The sequence below is a fragment of the Bos taurus genome, chromosome 27, assembly GCF_002263795.3.
Source record: "Bos taurus isolate L1 Dominette 01449 registration number 42190680 breed Hereford chromosome 27, ARS-UCD2.0, whole genome shotgun sequence".
NCBI classification, from domain to species: domain Eukaryota; kingdom Metazoa; phylum Chordata; class Mammalia; order Artiodactyla; family Bovidae; genus Bos; species Bos taurus.
In genome coordinates, this window is record NC_037354.1 from 19,197,424 (window position 1) to 19,211,846 (window position 14,423).

At 41.5% G+C, this 14,423-nt stretch overlaps 1 protein-coding gene, 1 long non-coding RNA gene and 1 pseudogene across 5 annotated transcripts in view; 2 read left to right on the forward strand and 1 right to left on the reverse strand.

Moving 5' to 3' along the window:
- LOC107131907 (uncharacterized) overlaps positions 1–14,157 on the reverse strand; it is a 236,116-nt gene extending 221,959 nt beyond the window's left edge. The window contains exon 1 of the long non-coding RNA XR_001495270.3: positions 14,073–14,157. This is a non-coding gene — a long non-coding RNA (uncharacterized lncRNA). The remainder of the gene's footprint in view (positions 1–14,072) is intronic.
- LOC100141117 (calcyclin-binding protein-like) lies at positions 8,874–11,610 on the forward strand (annotated as a pseudogene).
- Positions 14,158–14,230: 73 nt separating the features above from the next.
- Positions 14,231–14,423, forward strand: part of ASAH1 (N-acylsphingosine amidohydrolase 1) — a 31,628-nt gene continuing 31,435 nt past the window's right edge. For 3 of the 4 annotated variants that reach the window (XM_005225967.5, XM_024986224.2, XM_059882184.1), the window contains exon 1: positions 14,248–14,391. Coding sequence is in view for 2 of the 4 variants with exons in the window: in XM_059882184.1 (XP_059738167.1) it covers positions 14,314–14,391 (78 nt within the window). In the remaining 2 variants the exon portion in view is untranslated. 4 annotated transcript variants of the gene reach the window in all.

The window sequence follows — 14,423 nt, forward strand, 5'->3', positions numbered from 1 at the left end:
GTGGAGAAAATCTTTGAATAATTTTAGATTTACAGAAAAGTTCCAAAAATTGTACAGATTTCCTTTATACTCTTCACTACAGATCCCCTAATATTAACATCTTATACAAGTGTTTTTTATGCATATTTCACTAAGGGAAATGGTGTTAAGGCAGGTTTTATTTTATGACATTTCCTATGTATTAATACTTCACCCCTAGGAAAATCTCTGGCATTATTTGATTTATTTCTGTTTAATATTTTGCCACTGGGCTACTTCTCTTAAACCATTACTGAGGCTTATTTTCCATGATGGAAAAAGAATAAGCATTCTTTCCATCTGATCTTGTGTTTCAACCCTGCCTTTGTATTGCATTAAAAAAAAAAAAAAAAAAACCTAGATTTTCTTCTCAGAGTGTACAGCGAGGACTTGTAAATTAAAACCTGTAGGCGTCCTCACAGTGTTCTGCAGACCTGATGAGGTTTTGCAATCCTGTTCTGAGTGCTGCAGAGACAAAAAGAGTGTAGCACTACTAATTAGTGTTTATTTTTCCATCATGCTATTTCTTAATCCTGGTCCTCAGATACTAAGTGGAACTGTAAGGGAGAGAATACAGAAAATAAAGCATGTCTCTTTACTCCTTTAAAAAGGTGGAAACTTAAAAGAAAACTAGACTCCAAGGTAAGGAATCAAGTCATGGTTTCTAACCTTAGTTCCCTAACTAACTGTACCACCTGGAAATTTAAGTTGTATGTGTGCATGCTCAGTCGCTTCAGTTGTGTCTGACTCTTTATGACCCCATGGACTGTAGCCCACCAGGCTCCTTTGTCCGTGGGATTTCCCAGGCAAGAACACTAGAGAAATCTGCCATTTCCTAGTATCAGTTCAGTTCAGTTCAGTGTCTCAGTCGTGTCTGACTCTTTACAACCCCATGAATCGCAGCACGCCAGGCCTCCCTGTCCATCACCAACTCCTGGAGTTCACTCAAACTCACGTCCATCAAGTCAGTGATGCCATCCAGCCATCTCATTCTCTGTCATTCCCTTCTCCTACTGCCCCCAATTCCTCCCAGCATCAGAGTCTTTTCCAATGAGTCAACTCTTCGCATGAGGTGGCCAAAGTATTGGAGTTTCAGCTTCAGCATCATTCCCTCCAAAGAAATCCCAGGGCTTATCTCCTTCAGAATGGACTGGTTGGATCTCCTTGTAGTCCAAGGGACTCTCGAGAGCCTTCTCCAACACCACAGTTCAAAAGCATCAATTCTTTGGCGCTCAGCTTTCTTCACAGTCCAACTCTCATATCCATACATGATGACTGAAAAAACCATAGCCTTGACTAGATGGACCTTATTTCCTAGTATAGGTCACCTTTAAAGCAGAGCAGCAGGAATTATGCATGTGTATCACTTCTTTCTATTGTTTGGGAAAATAATTTATTCCCCAGTTCCTACAGAAAGCTTCTTGTATGCCCCCGTTTTTCATTTTTAGTCCAAAACTGCTCTCTGGGAGACCTTCTATATGTCCATCACAGACTCTTCAACCTCTCCCACCTGCCAACCTATGATTACCAATTTTTCTTTTTCCATGTTCCTTTTACTGCCTTTTTCATTCCTCACTGGTGTGCTCTTTCTATAATACAGAAAAATGGACAAAGACTTAAGCATTTAGCAGAGGTGTAAACAAAAATTTCTAATAGACAAATTTCCTCTTGACTCTCCCATGAAAATGCCCCTCCTGACTCTTCTCAAGCTGAATTCAGCTCGCATACCTGTGCACCCAGAGTCAGAGAATCCTGCACCACAGCCCAAGTACCAGGTTTGTAGCTTCTCATTATCCCCACCCATCAGTTCAGGCCTTGAAGCACATACCATCCACACCCATTACCTCTGCAGTACCACACTGCTCTTCATCAGCATCCTCAACCCTCCAGGAACCTAGCTCTCAGTCTTTCTCTTCACGGAGCCTCCCATCCTCGGTTTTATCAACTTCAGTACTGACAGTATCCTGACCATTCAATGAACTCCATTAAAACAGTTAAAGCTTAGCTTAACTAAGTTAAAGCTGCCTTAAAGCTCAGCTGATCTTTTGCTCCACCTTAAATTAACTACAGGCCAGTGAGGTTAAGCATTGTGCTTCCACTACCTTCTTCCTAGATTGGAAATCCTTATCTCTAACGCTGAATGACCCTTCAGGAGCATTACCACTCATTCTTCTAACAAGAACACTTCTCATTTTTAAACATTTTGAAATATACCTTCTCAGTTCCACGCCCTCTATGTTATTATTAGATTTCAGTAGTGTTTTATTTCTTGTGTGTGTGCATGTGTGCTCAGTCATGTCCAACTCTTTGTATAGCCCACCAGGCTCTTCTGTCTATGGAATTTTCCAGGCAAGAATACTGAGTGGGTTGCCATTTCCTCCTCCAGGGAACATTCCCTATCCAGGGATTGAATCCACGTCTCTTTATAGGTTTTAATCACTTTGACTGAATAGATGCATATCCTACAATTCACAGATACCACTCCTTCAGATTTGAGATACAGGTGCAATATTAACATCCAGGAATAGATCCCATCTTTTCCTATGTGATCCTGATAAAATTAAGTATAGAATTGTGGTTGGTTGTGCATCTTGTATCTTTAATAGAAAAATGACAATGAGACAATCTCTAAAATTTTATTTTAGAGTCTGGAGAATAGAAAGCAAGCTTATTTCAGAGATATTCTGAGAAAAAAGCCCAATACCCAAGGTGTATCTCCCCAGGTCCTTGATCCAGCCTTGCTTCAAGAATTCATACTTCTTCCAATGCCCATCACAAACTGCAGACTTTCTACAAGAAGGTTGGAGACCACGAATACCACAGAGAGAAAGAGTGAAAGAAGTGTGGTTGAGGGAACAGGAGAAAAGGACAGGCTTGTAGAACTCCAGTTAGAATTTGAAGTGTGCTCCCCACAATGTTTCATTACTTAGAGAAGTTGGGATCCTGAGCTCTGTAAATAATCAGTCACTTAATCATCATACATTTATTATACACCATCATTATGTCAGGCATTGCACCAGATATTGCAGATATAATAATTACAACATAGACATGACCCGTCTTGAGAGGATTTATAGATTCAGGAAGGCAGACTTCAAACAAATAAATAACTGAGTAATTATATGTACAAACAACTGACAAGGAGAAGTACAGGATAGCTGAGAACTGAATAACAGGGACCAAACTTGGTTTAGACAGTTGTAAGTCACAGAAGGCTTTACTAAAGAAGACATAAGCTGAACTCTCAGGAGTTACATATGCAAGGACAAGCATGAGAAAGAATATCCCATGTATAGGAAGCCAGTGAGTAGGAATATTGAGGCAAAAAAAAGTGTGGCATTGTGGAGGAACTGCTTTAAAAGGAATGACTGAGGGGGTGTGATAAGCAATAATGCCTTCCAGAGAGAAAATCGGAAGCAATCTGGTTTCTAAGCAGAGCCTTCTGAACGATGGTTGAGAATTTTGGACTTGACTGTAGGAAAAATGGGAAATCACTGAAAAGATACTAAGCAGGGAAGCGAGAGCATAGGTAAAGAAAAAAAGAAATCTGAAGACCAGGTTCTGGGGCACCCCACAGATAGAGGTCAGTCGAGAAATAGAAACCAACAGAGGATATTGAATACACTTGTCCAGTGAGGAATATAAGAACCAAAAAAGAGTGGTATTCCAGAAATAAAATGAAGTGCTCCAATGCTGAAGACATGACAATGGAATTGGGCATTTGAGGTGAAAAAAGAGAAGAGGTCAAAAAACCTTGAAAAACCAGAATATTGGAAAAACTGTTTTTGTGGACATTGCAATCAGTAAGAATATTGACAGGAATCATGTTTAAAAGAGTGATAGTGAGCCAGATGTGGAAAATCTTCAAAGGGGAAGGAAAAGCAGGAGCCATCAGGGTCTACAGATGATCTTGAGTGATGGCCCCAGCTTCCAAGTCAAGTCAAATAATTGTGAGTATTTGGGGTGTCAGTAATACAAGGCTGACCATATAAAAGTGTTGACAGTCAACTACTCATTAACCTACAAACACTGCAGGCAGATTCTTTACCAACTGAGCCACCAGGGAAGCCCATATAAAATTGCCAATTCTGCAATTTCATGATTCAAGCCAATATAACTGAATATATATAATATACATGGTAGAATATATATGTGAATTGTGGTTGACCTCATAAGATGGTAGCTATTTATGTTAGTAGTATTTTCTTTTTCAGTTGTGAACTACCTTTGATTAGGAATTCCTATTTTACTGCATGTGTATCTTTTTCTTTTAATTGGAGGATAATTCCTTTACAGTGTTGTGTTGGTTTCTGCCATACAACGTGGATCCGCCATAAATATACATATATCCTCTTCCCTCTTGAGCCTCTCTCCCACCCCCAACCCCCATCCCATCCCTCTAGGTCATCACAGAGCACTGGGCTGAGCTCCCTGTGTTATACAGCAACTTCCCTCTAGGTATCTATTTTACACATGGTAATGAATATATTTCGATGTTACTCTCTCAATTCATCCCACCCTCTCCTTCCCCCAACCTCTGTGCACAAGTCCATTCTCTATATCTATGCCTCTATTTCTGCCCTGCATGCATGTATATCTTCAACAACTCATACTGATCTGCTTGGTACTTTTAGTAGGTCATTTAGTACTTCTTATACACATGTTACTATAATTGCTACTGCTGACTTATGTTGTCATTTCAGGGTGAGAATCATTCTCCTCACATTTCCTGGTTGGGAAATGATTGAGAAATACACACAGGCATCAGGTGAGAATCAACATCAGCTTTACTACTGATTAAGCTGGGAAAGAGAAAACAGCTGGGACCTGAGGCCAAGATGGGGCACCAACTCCTTCTCCTCTGGAATGAATTTATGCACTCAGTCATTTGACAAATACAAACTGCTTCCCAGGGGCACAATTTCTAACATGACAGGGAGTAAACCAAGGGCAGGGTAGGCTAGGTTGGGAGGTGGAAGATGCAAGTATGTACCAAAGCCTCCATTTTTAAATTACTTTCTCTTAGTGTCTCCCAGAGCCACCCTTTCATGATGCTTTCTTCAGAGTCTTCACAGCCATTGTATCAACACTATACTTTTAAAAATTTGTTGGATAGGTGCCAATTTTGGAAGACACAGTCAAAGGCAGCAACTACTTTCCCTTCTGCTCTTGTCAGCAGGGCTGACCACTATGGGCAGACAGATCTGAATGAGAGAGCTAGAGAAGCCAGGCCTCACACATGCAGTGACCCATCCAGCTATCTACCAGTTAGGTAAGTTACCCTTCCCCTAGGGAAACATGTTAAAGGGACGGGGGAAAAAGGTGAAAATTTTCTCTTCCAAAACACCTAATGGTTTTGTAAGGCCTAAAGCTTATACAATTTGGATGGTCCTCTTTAAGGAAACATATCCAAAATTACAAGTGTAAAATTAGGTAGAAAGTTTGGAAGATGCCTGAGCAAGTGAAGACCTTGAAACCTAAGTGTTATAGCTTTGTAAATATATAGCTTCATAAATTCTCCTCTGCTCTTGAGAAGGTAGATAAACCTATTTCTATGTGTACAGCAGTTAAGATGCTATCAGGTACAACAATTCAACTTGCAAGCAAACCAACCTGAACTGGCTTAAATGATAAACAAGAGTAGTGGCTCATAGTAACAAAGAGTCCAGTTGTTGGACAGGCTCTGTGGTTGGTTGATCTAGTCGCTTAACAATGCCATAATGACCCAGTTTCTTTCCATCTCTCCTCTGCCGTCCACAGTGTCTATTCATCCATAAACGGCTCACTTCAAGTTTAGAGCATGAATGCCAGTAACAGTGGAGACTAACAGCTTACTCTTTCCTGTTAGAAGAAAAAAGACAATTGCCTCAATCATAGAGTAAAAGCCCTGAGATTCAAACCATGGCCTATTGAATTCAGGAGTCTGAGTGACTCAGGCCAAAACCAAGCACGGGGGCAAGAAGACTACGATAACCTTAAAATATCAGGCCAAAAAGGGCCTACCTCGAGATGGGACTAAGGATGAGGCTATGGCTCATCCAAGCCACACAGCTGCTGCATAACAAAGGAGTGGAACTGAGGTTGGTGAAACAGCCACAATATTCAACCAGAGGGTAGAGCATGGAATAAGCAAAATCTATTGCTGTTTTACAAGACAGTCACTTGGTTTAACTTTTCCCTTCCATCTTCATTTTTCCTCTCCCATAAGACAGAATTCCTCTCCCATAGACAGGGAAAGAATCATTTTTTTGCTAGTCACCCAGCATGTAGAGTAAGTGCTTAGTGTTTATTGACAGAATAAATGATTTTACCACAAACTTGAGAAACAACTGGTTGGAAGCATTGAATAGGAAATTAGAATGGTTTACTTTGGCCACCTGATGCAAAGAACTGACTCATTTGAAAAAACCCTGATGCTGGGAAAGATTGAAGACAAGAGGAGAAGGGGACGACAGAGGATGAGATGGTTGGGTGGCATCACTGACTCAACAGACATGAGTTTGACTAAACTCTGGGAGTTGGTGATGGACAGGGAGGCCTGGAGTGCTGCAGTCCATGGGGTGGCAAAGAGTAGGACATAACTGAGCGACTGAACTGAACTGAACTGATGTAAAATGGAACTATGCAGGAATATGAAGTCAGAACAACAACAAAAGATGTATTTAGGGATTATTGATTTGAACTGAATTGACAATTTTCAGGTCAAAAGGACTTTCCCAGTGTAAGAATCCACCTTCCAGTGCAGGGGATGCACGTTGGATCCCTGGTCTGGGAGCAAAGATCCTGCATGCCTCGGGGCAACTACACCCACGAGCCACAAATACTGAGCCAGTGGGGTCCGAAGCATGCAAGTTCCAACTAGAGGATCCCACATGCCACATCTAAGATGCGACACAGCCAAATAAATAACTAAAAATGATAATAATAATTCTCAGGTCAGAACCATATGTCTTATCAAAGAAAGTAGAAAGAGACAGAAGGACTTTTTTTTTTTTCAGAAGGACGTTTTTGTAAAGTGACTCTTCAGATTCTCACATGCCTGTGGTGTCAGAGGCTCAACAAGACATCAAAAACGTTTCACAAAGAAACAGAAAGGTAAGTGCAAAGTGAGGGGTAATTAAGATAACTATTTGACTTTGACATTATATGTGGGGACAATTAGATTAAATGGGAACACTTCTAGTTTTGTAATAGAATAAAATATCATTATACCTTTGAGTCAAAGGTAATAATTTGACATGTTTTTCTATATAAAAGCAAAACATATAAAGCAAGTAATCTTATTTAGTGTGATAAAGAAAACTGCTGGAGGGAAGGAATCATGTAACAGTTTTGCAAGACTTCTGATTTCCATGTTTTCTCTTTCTTTAGATTTCTTCCTGAAAATATGGACAAAAATCAAAGCTTTGAAACTCAGATTACATTTTAGATATACTGTCTTTTTTTAAATTAATTAAGCAACTCATTGGTAAATACTTTTGGTAAAATGTTTTTGCTTTTTTTAATGGAACGTTATTTCCATATTTCTTGCTTTTTTAGTGCAAACCTTTGAATATTCAGCTTTATTAAATCAAGTCATATCTCTCCTGGATAATATGTTATGTGCGATAGATTTCATTCAGGATTGGGTGGTTAAGTTGCAATGATTTTAAATCAAGTCTCCACCTCAGGAACCCAGGAATGTTAGATAGGAGATTAGAAAAAGTCCACAGCTTACCAAGACCTTCAGCTATTCTGATAAACAATTCGATTACTGATGCTGACTCTTCATACTAAACAGGTTATCCAAGTCTTATTCTTGATGCTTGCTGTGTAGGTAATATTTGAACCACCCTTTCCAACATAATCATTTGTACACTTAAATACCATTTCTATGAATATGTCAGTGTGCCACAAAGCACAGTGAAGTTTAATATGGCTGCACATTTGCCTTGGTCTTCCTTCTGTATCTAGTACCAAAAAATCCAGTAGGTTAAGAAAAAAGATGTAGGTGTAATTTAAAAAATACATAAATGGCATAATTTTAGGGAACTTGATTTAAATTTTGTCTGAAAACAGAATCAAAGGTATATAATAGAGTATTGAGAGTTAAACACAAAGTTATATGAAAATCATGTCTAAGAATATTATGCCAATTGACATAAATTTTCTGCGTAAAGATTCTGATTTTGCCAGACCATCTAACAAGCAATTAACATCCTCTTGTAAGGAAAAAAGAAATGTGTTTGGTGATGTGTTTTTTTAAGTATTTATTTATTTGGCTGTGCTGGGTCTTAGTCGCATCATGTGAGATCTTTCGTTGTCACACAGTCTTAGTTGCTTCATGGCACGTGGGATCTTAGTTCCCCACATTACAGGGCAGATTCTTAACTACTGGACCACCAGGGAAGTCCCTGGTAACATGTTTAAAGTGCTCTCAGTAGTATTTAAGATAAATGATCTTGAAGGATGTGGAGAAAAGGAAACCCTCGTACACTGTTCGTGGGGATGTAAATTGTTGAAGCCACTGTGGAAAACAGTATGGCAGTTTCTCCAAAAACTAAAAATAGAGTAGTTCTATTTTTAGGTCACTACTATATGACCTAGTTTTAAAGAGCCTCTTGATGAAAGTGAAAGAGGAGAGGGAAAAAGTAGGTTTAAAAGTCAACATTCAGAAAACTAAGATCATGGCATCTGGTCCCATCACTTCATGGCAAATAGATGGGCAAACAGTGACAGACTTTGTTTTCTCGGGCTCCAAAATCGCAGATGGTGACTGTAGCCATGAAATTAAAAGACGCTTGCTCCTTGGAAAAAAAGCTGCAACCAACCTAGACAGCATATTAAAAAGCAGAGACATTATTTTGCCAACAAAGGTCTGTCTAATCAAAGCTATGGTTTTTCCAGTGCTCATGTATGGATGTGAGAGCTGGACTATAAAGAAAGCTGAGCAGCTAAGAATTGATGCTTTTGAACTGTGGTGTTGGAGAAGACTCTTCAGAGTCCCTTGGACTGCAAGGAGATCCAACCAGTCCCTCCTAAAGGAAATTCAACCAGTCCCTCCTAAAGGAAATTAGTCCTGAATATTCATTGGAAGAACTGATGTTGAAACTGAAACTGCAATACTTTGGCCACCTGATGGGAAGAACTGACTCATTTGAAAAGACCCTGATGCTGGGAAAGATTGAAGGCAGGAGGAGAAGGGGATGACAGAGGATGAGATGCTTGGGTGGCATCACCAACTCAATGGACATGAGTCTGAGTAAACTCCAGGAGTTGGTGATGGACAGGGAGGCCTGGGGTGCTGCAGTCCATGGGGTTGCAAAGATTCAGACACAATTGAGTGACTGAACTGAACTGATATGACCTAGAAATTCCACTTCTGGGTATATATCCAAAAAACAGAAATGGAAAAGATACATGCACTCCTATCTTTATAGCATCATCATTTATAATGACCAAGGTATGAAAGAAACCTAAGAGTCTATCAGGATGAATAGATAAAGAAGTAGTGGCATATAAATATATACAATGGAATACTAAAGCCATATAGAAGAAGGAAATTTTGCCATTTGTAGTAAAATGGATGGACTTGGAAAGCATAATGCTTAGTGAAATAATATAGAGAAATACGAAATACTGTATGCTATCAGTCATACTGTGGAATCTGAAAAATAAAACAAACCAGTTAATAAACAAAAAAGAAGTAGATTCAAAGATATTGAAAACAAACTAGTGGTTACCAGTTGGGGAGAAGTGACAGGGGAGGGGCAATAATGCAATTATATGAAATCATGTATGTGTAATTTTTGAAAATTATAAAGCACCACAGAATTTAAAGAATCTTTTATTTGTTAAAATTTTTTTTAAAAAAGATGAATGATCAATGCCAGTGCAGTCTGTGCTCAGGGTGAGCATGTTCAGGGTGGCATTTCCTGTTCTTGTCCCTGTGCCACTGCAGCCAGGGTCTTGTCTGCTGCAGCCCAACCATGGCTTCAATTAAGAAGAGCTACAGAAAGATCTAGAAGAGTTGAAAGTGCCGCTGGAAAAAGCCACCAGAAAAAGAGTATCTGGTCCCCTCACAGCTGAAAAACCCAAGATTGAGACAGAAATAAAAAACAAAATGCAGCAGAAATCACAGAGGTAAAGCAAAACTTTTAGAAAATGAAAAGCTAGCTGCTGTGGTTGCTCTTATTAAAATAGCATATACAGTGAAATTCAGTAATTATGGATGGGATCAGTCAGACAAGTGTATGAAAATCTACATTAACTTCACTGGAGTTCATCAAGTGCCCACTGGGAATGTGCAGGTACATTTCACAGAGAGATCATTTGATCTTTTGGTAAAGAATTTAAATGGGAAGAGTTACTCCATGATTACGAACAATCTCTTGAAACCCATCTCTGTGGAAGGCAGTTCAAAAAAGGTCAAGAAAGATACAGTTCTTATCTACATAAAGAAAGCAGAAAACACACAGTGGAACTACCTGACTCAGGTTGAAAAAAACGTTTAGAAAGATTAGACGTCCTATGACATTGAAACAGATCCTGTTGCTGCTGCTGCTAAGTCACTTCAGTCGTGTCCGACTCTGTGTGACCCCATAGACAGCAGCCCACCAGGCTCCCCCGTCCCTGGGATTCTCCAGGCAAGAACACTGGAGTGGGTTGCCATTTCCTTCTCCAATGCACGAAAGTGAAAAGTGGAAGTAAAGTCGCTCAGTCATGTCCGACTCGTATCGACCCCATGGACTGCAGCCCAGGCTCCTCCGTCCATGGGATTTTCCAGGCAGGAGTACTGGAGTGGGTTGCCATTGCCTTCTCCGAAACAGATCCTAGTGAGGAATTAATGAACATTCTAAAGAAAATTTACAAAGATGGAGATGATATGAAGCGAACCATTAATAAAGCCTGAGTGGAATCAAGAGGGAAGTAAGCCAAAAGAGATACAGAATTCTGAAACCTGAAAGTCTTTTTGCGAACTGTGATGTGGAAATAAAATGTTTCTAATAAGGAAATGAGGTGACCGGCACAAATGAACATGACATGTAACTACTTACACAGCCTTCTTCTAAGTAAAGGCAATAAATTCTCCATTTCCTACTGGAGGATTTATTTAAATAGTGATTTAGTCACTAAGTTGTGTCTGACTCTTGCGACCCCATGGACTGTAGGCTGCCAGGCTCCTCTGTCCATGGGATTCTCCAGGTGAGAGTACACGTGTGGGTTGCCATTTCCTTCTCCAGAGGATCTTCCTGACCCAGGAATCGAACCCAGGTCTCCTGCAATACAGGCAGATTCTTTACTGACTGAGCTATGAGGTAAGCCCCTGATTTAAATAAAATACGATTATTAAACACTTCCTCCAAAGATGGTTTCTTTAGTAACTGCTCATTTTATTCAAGAAAAGAGTAATGTATTCTAATGTGAAATGTAAAAAGTCTTGCTTAATGAAAATGCTACATTATGTGTATTATTATTCAGCTAGGAGGTAGAAAACAAAAGTTACTACTGCTTGCCTTTCGGTTCCTGACATCAGCTCCCACCAAGAATAAGTAAAAATAAAACCTGAATGTTTGCATAAAATGCAAAAAAAAAGATGATTTCAAATCAAATAGCCATTTATATAAAAGATGGGAATCCTCTACTTTTTTTCCTCTTTTTTTGTAGACTTACTCTAAGGTCCAAGATAAATCAACCTATTTACACATTTGCCTTGATTCATGGGGCCTAACATTCCAGGTTCCTATGCAATATTGCTCTTTACAGCATCGGACCTTGCTTCTATCACTGTTAGAACTGGACATGGAACAACAGACTGGTTCCAAATAGGAAAAGGAGTACGTCAAGGCTGTATATTGTCCCCCTGCTTATTTAACTTCAATGCAGAGTACATCATGAGAAACGCTGGGCTGGATGAAGCACAAGCTGGAATCAAGATTGCTGGGAGAAATATCAATAACTTCAGATATGCAGATGATACCACCCTTATGGCAGAAAGTGAAGAGGAACTAAAAAGCCTCTTGATGAAAGTGAAAGAGGAGAGTGAAAAAGTTAGCTTAAAGTTCAACATTCAGAAAACTAAGATCATGGCATCTGGTCCCATCACTTCATGGCAAATAGATGGGGAAAGAGTGGAAACAGTGTCAGACTTTCTTTTTTGGGGCTCCAAAATCACTGCAGATGGTGACTGCAGCCATGAAATTAAAAAGACGCTTACTCCTTGAAAGGAAAGTTATGACCAACCTAGATAGCATATTGAAAAGCAGAGACATTATTTTGCCAACAAAGGTCTGTCTAGTCAAGGCTATGGTTTTTCCAGTGGTCATGTATGGATGTGAGAGTTGAACTGTGAAGAAAGCTGAGCCCTGAAGAATCGATGCTTTTCAACTGTGGTGTTGGAGGAGACTCTTGAGAGTCCCTTGGACTGCAAGGAGATTCAACAAGTCCATTCTAAAGAAGATCTGTCCTGGGTGTTCTTTGGAAGGAATGATGCTAAAGCTGAAACTCCAGTACTTTGGCCACCTCATGTGAAGAGGTGACTCATTGGAGGAGACTCTGATGCTGGGAGGGATTGGGGGCAGAAGGGGATGACAGAGGATGAAATGGCTGGATGGCATCACCGACTCGATGGACACAAGTCTGAGTGAACTGTGGGAGTCGGTGATGGACTGGGAGGCCTGGCCTGCTGCAATTCATGCGGTCGCAAAGAGTTGGACATGACTGAGCGACTGAACTGAACTGATGATCTTCTTGCTCACTGTTGAATCAGGAACTACTTTAATCATGTGATATGTTTTAAAAAGCAAACTTCCCTCATCAAAGAGAGGAATCCTGTCATCTACCAAAAAAAAAGAAAAGAAAAAACTGGAATAAATGTTCCCACATATCAAATTCTCATTTCCCAATCTCCAACAAAATCATTGATTTTTTCTAACAAAGTAATTACAAATGGGTAAAACTGCAATTTCAAACTTACATAAGAAAAAAAAATATATATGAAGATTTTAGTGACAGTATTCTGATTTTGCTAAAGCATTAAAAAAAAAAAAGCCAGTTGGAAATCAAAAAGGTTCAATCATAAAGTGGAACCGAGAGCTCAGGATTTCCTATTGAATTTATATGGCTAAGATGGTAAAGAATCTGCCTGCAATTGGGGAGACCTGGGTTCCATTCCTGGGTCGGGAAGATCCCCTGGAGGGCATGGCAACCCACTCCAGTATTCTTGCCTGGAAAATCCCACGGACAGAGGAGCCTCGCAGACTATAGTCCACCGGGTCGCAAAGAGTCGGACACGACTGAGCGACTAACACTTACACTTTATCTGACTAGGACAACAGTGTCCAAACACCGCACACATGCCAAGCAAATACACCTGTAAAGTTGTTTTCTAGGTGCAGGCTATAACAGACTGCCCGCCTACCCTCCTCCCAGGTCCACCTGGGCTGTGCCAACCTGCGTCCTCTCACTGCAGCACGTGAAGAAGGTACACAGACGCTTCACTCCACGGAAGGAAGGTTCTCGGTCCTTCCTGGGCATTCCACCTGTTGTCTCAGTGCGAGTAAACCGAAGCCTAAATTCTGTGGTTTGTCACTTCAGAGGCGAAAGTCTAAAGGGTAAATTCACAGCCTGGAGCATCCGTGAGAAAGAACTATGCCCTGCTCCTGGCCCCTGACAGCCGTCGGGTGACCCCACGGTCAGGACCAATAACCTCACTCACTTCGGGCCCTGCTCTCCTCAGAGGGCAAAGAACGGTCGCTGTCGCGGGCTACGCCGCGTTTTGAGACTCTCGTGACTTGTGCCCGTCTCATGGACATTTGGTACCGAGCAGCCCGAGTGCAGACTTCGCCCTGGGCCTTACGGGAACGGTGCGCGGCGGCACCGGCCGGAAGAGGGGAGGTGGTCCCCACCCCCAGGCTCTGAGGAGGGCGCGGCCCTCTGTGAGGGATCGAGGTGAGGAAAGTTCCACAGCCGCACCCGCCGGGGCGGGGCTTAGGGCTGGAGCTCCGGCTGGGCGCAACCACTGCCCGCGGTGCGGGAGGTGGGACAAACACCACGGTCCTAACTCGAGCGCTCACCTTCCATCCTGGGGGTTTGTTCTTCCTCTCGGAAGGCTCTATCGTCCTGCTGCGTCACTGAAAAGCCAGTTCCTCTCCTTGCCGCCCTCACCCCGGTGCCTATCTCCCCGCGCCCACATCTCGAGTGGCGCGGTCCGTCTGTCAGGTCACGTGGCAGCGTGGGCGTGGCCTGCTCGGCGCTCAGGTGGTGCCTCGTGCGGCCTCCTCAGGAGTCCTTTGCAGCTTGTTGGTGGCTGGAAGGATGTTAGGCTGGAGTCGTCTAACCTTCATCTTGCTGAGCGGGATCGTCACCTGCTTGGTGGCGCAGCAGGTGCCACCGGTGGGTGAGCTGGAGCCGAGGAGGCTGAGAGG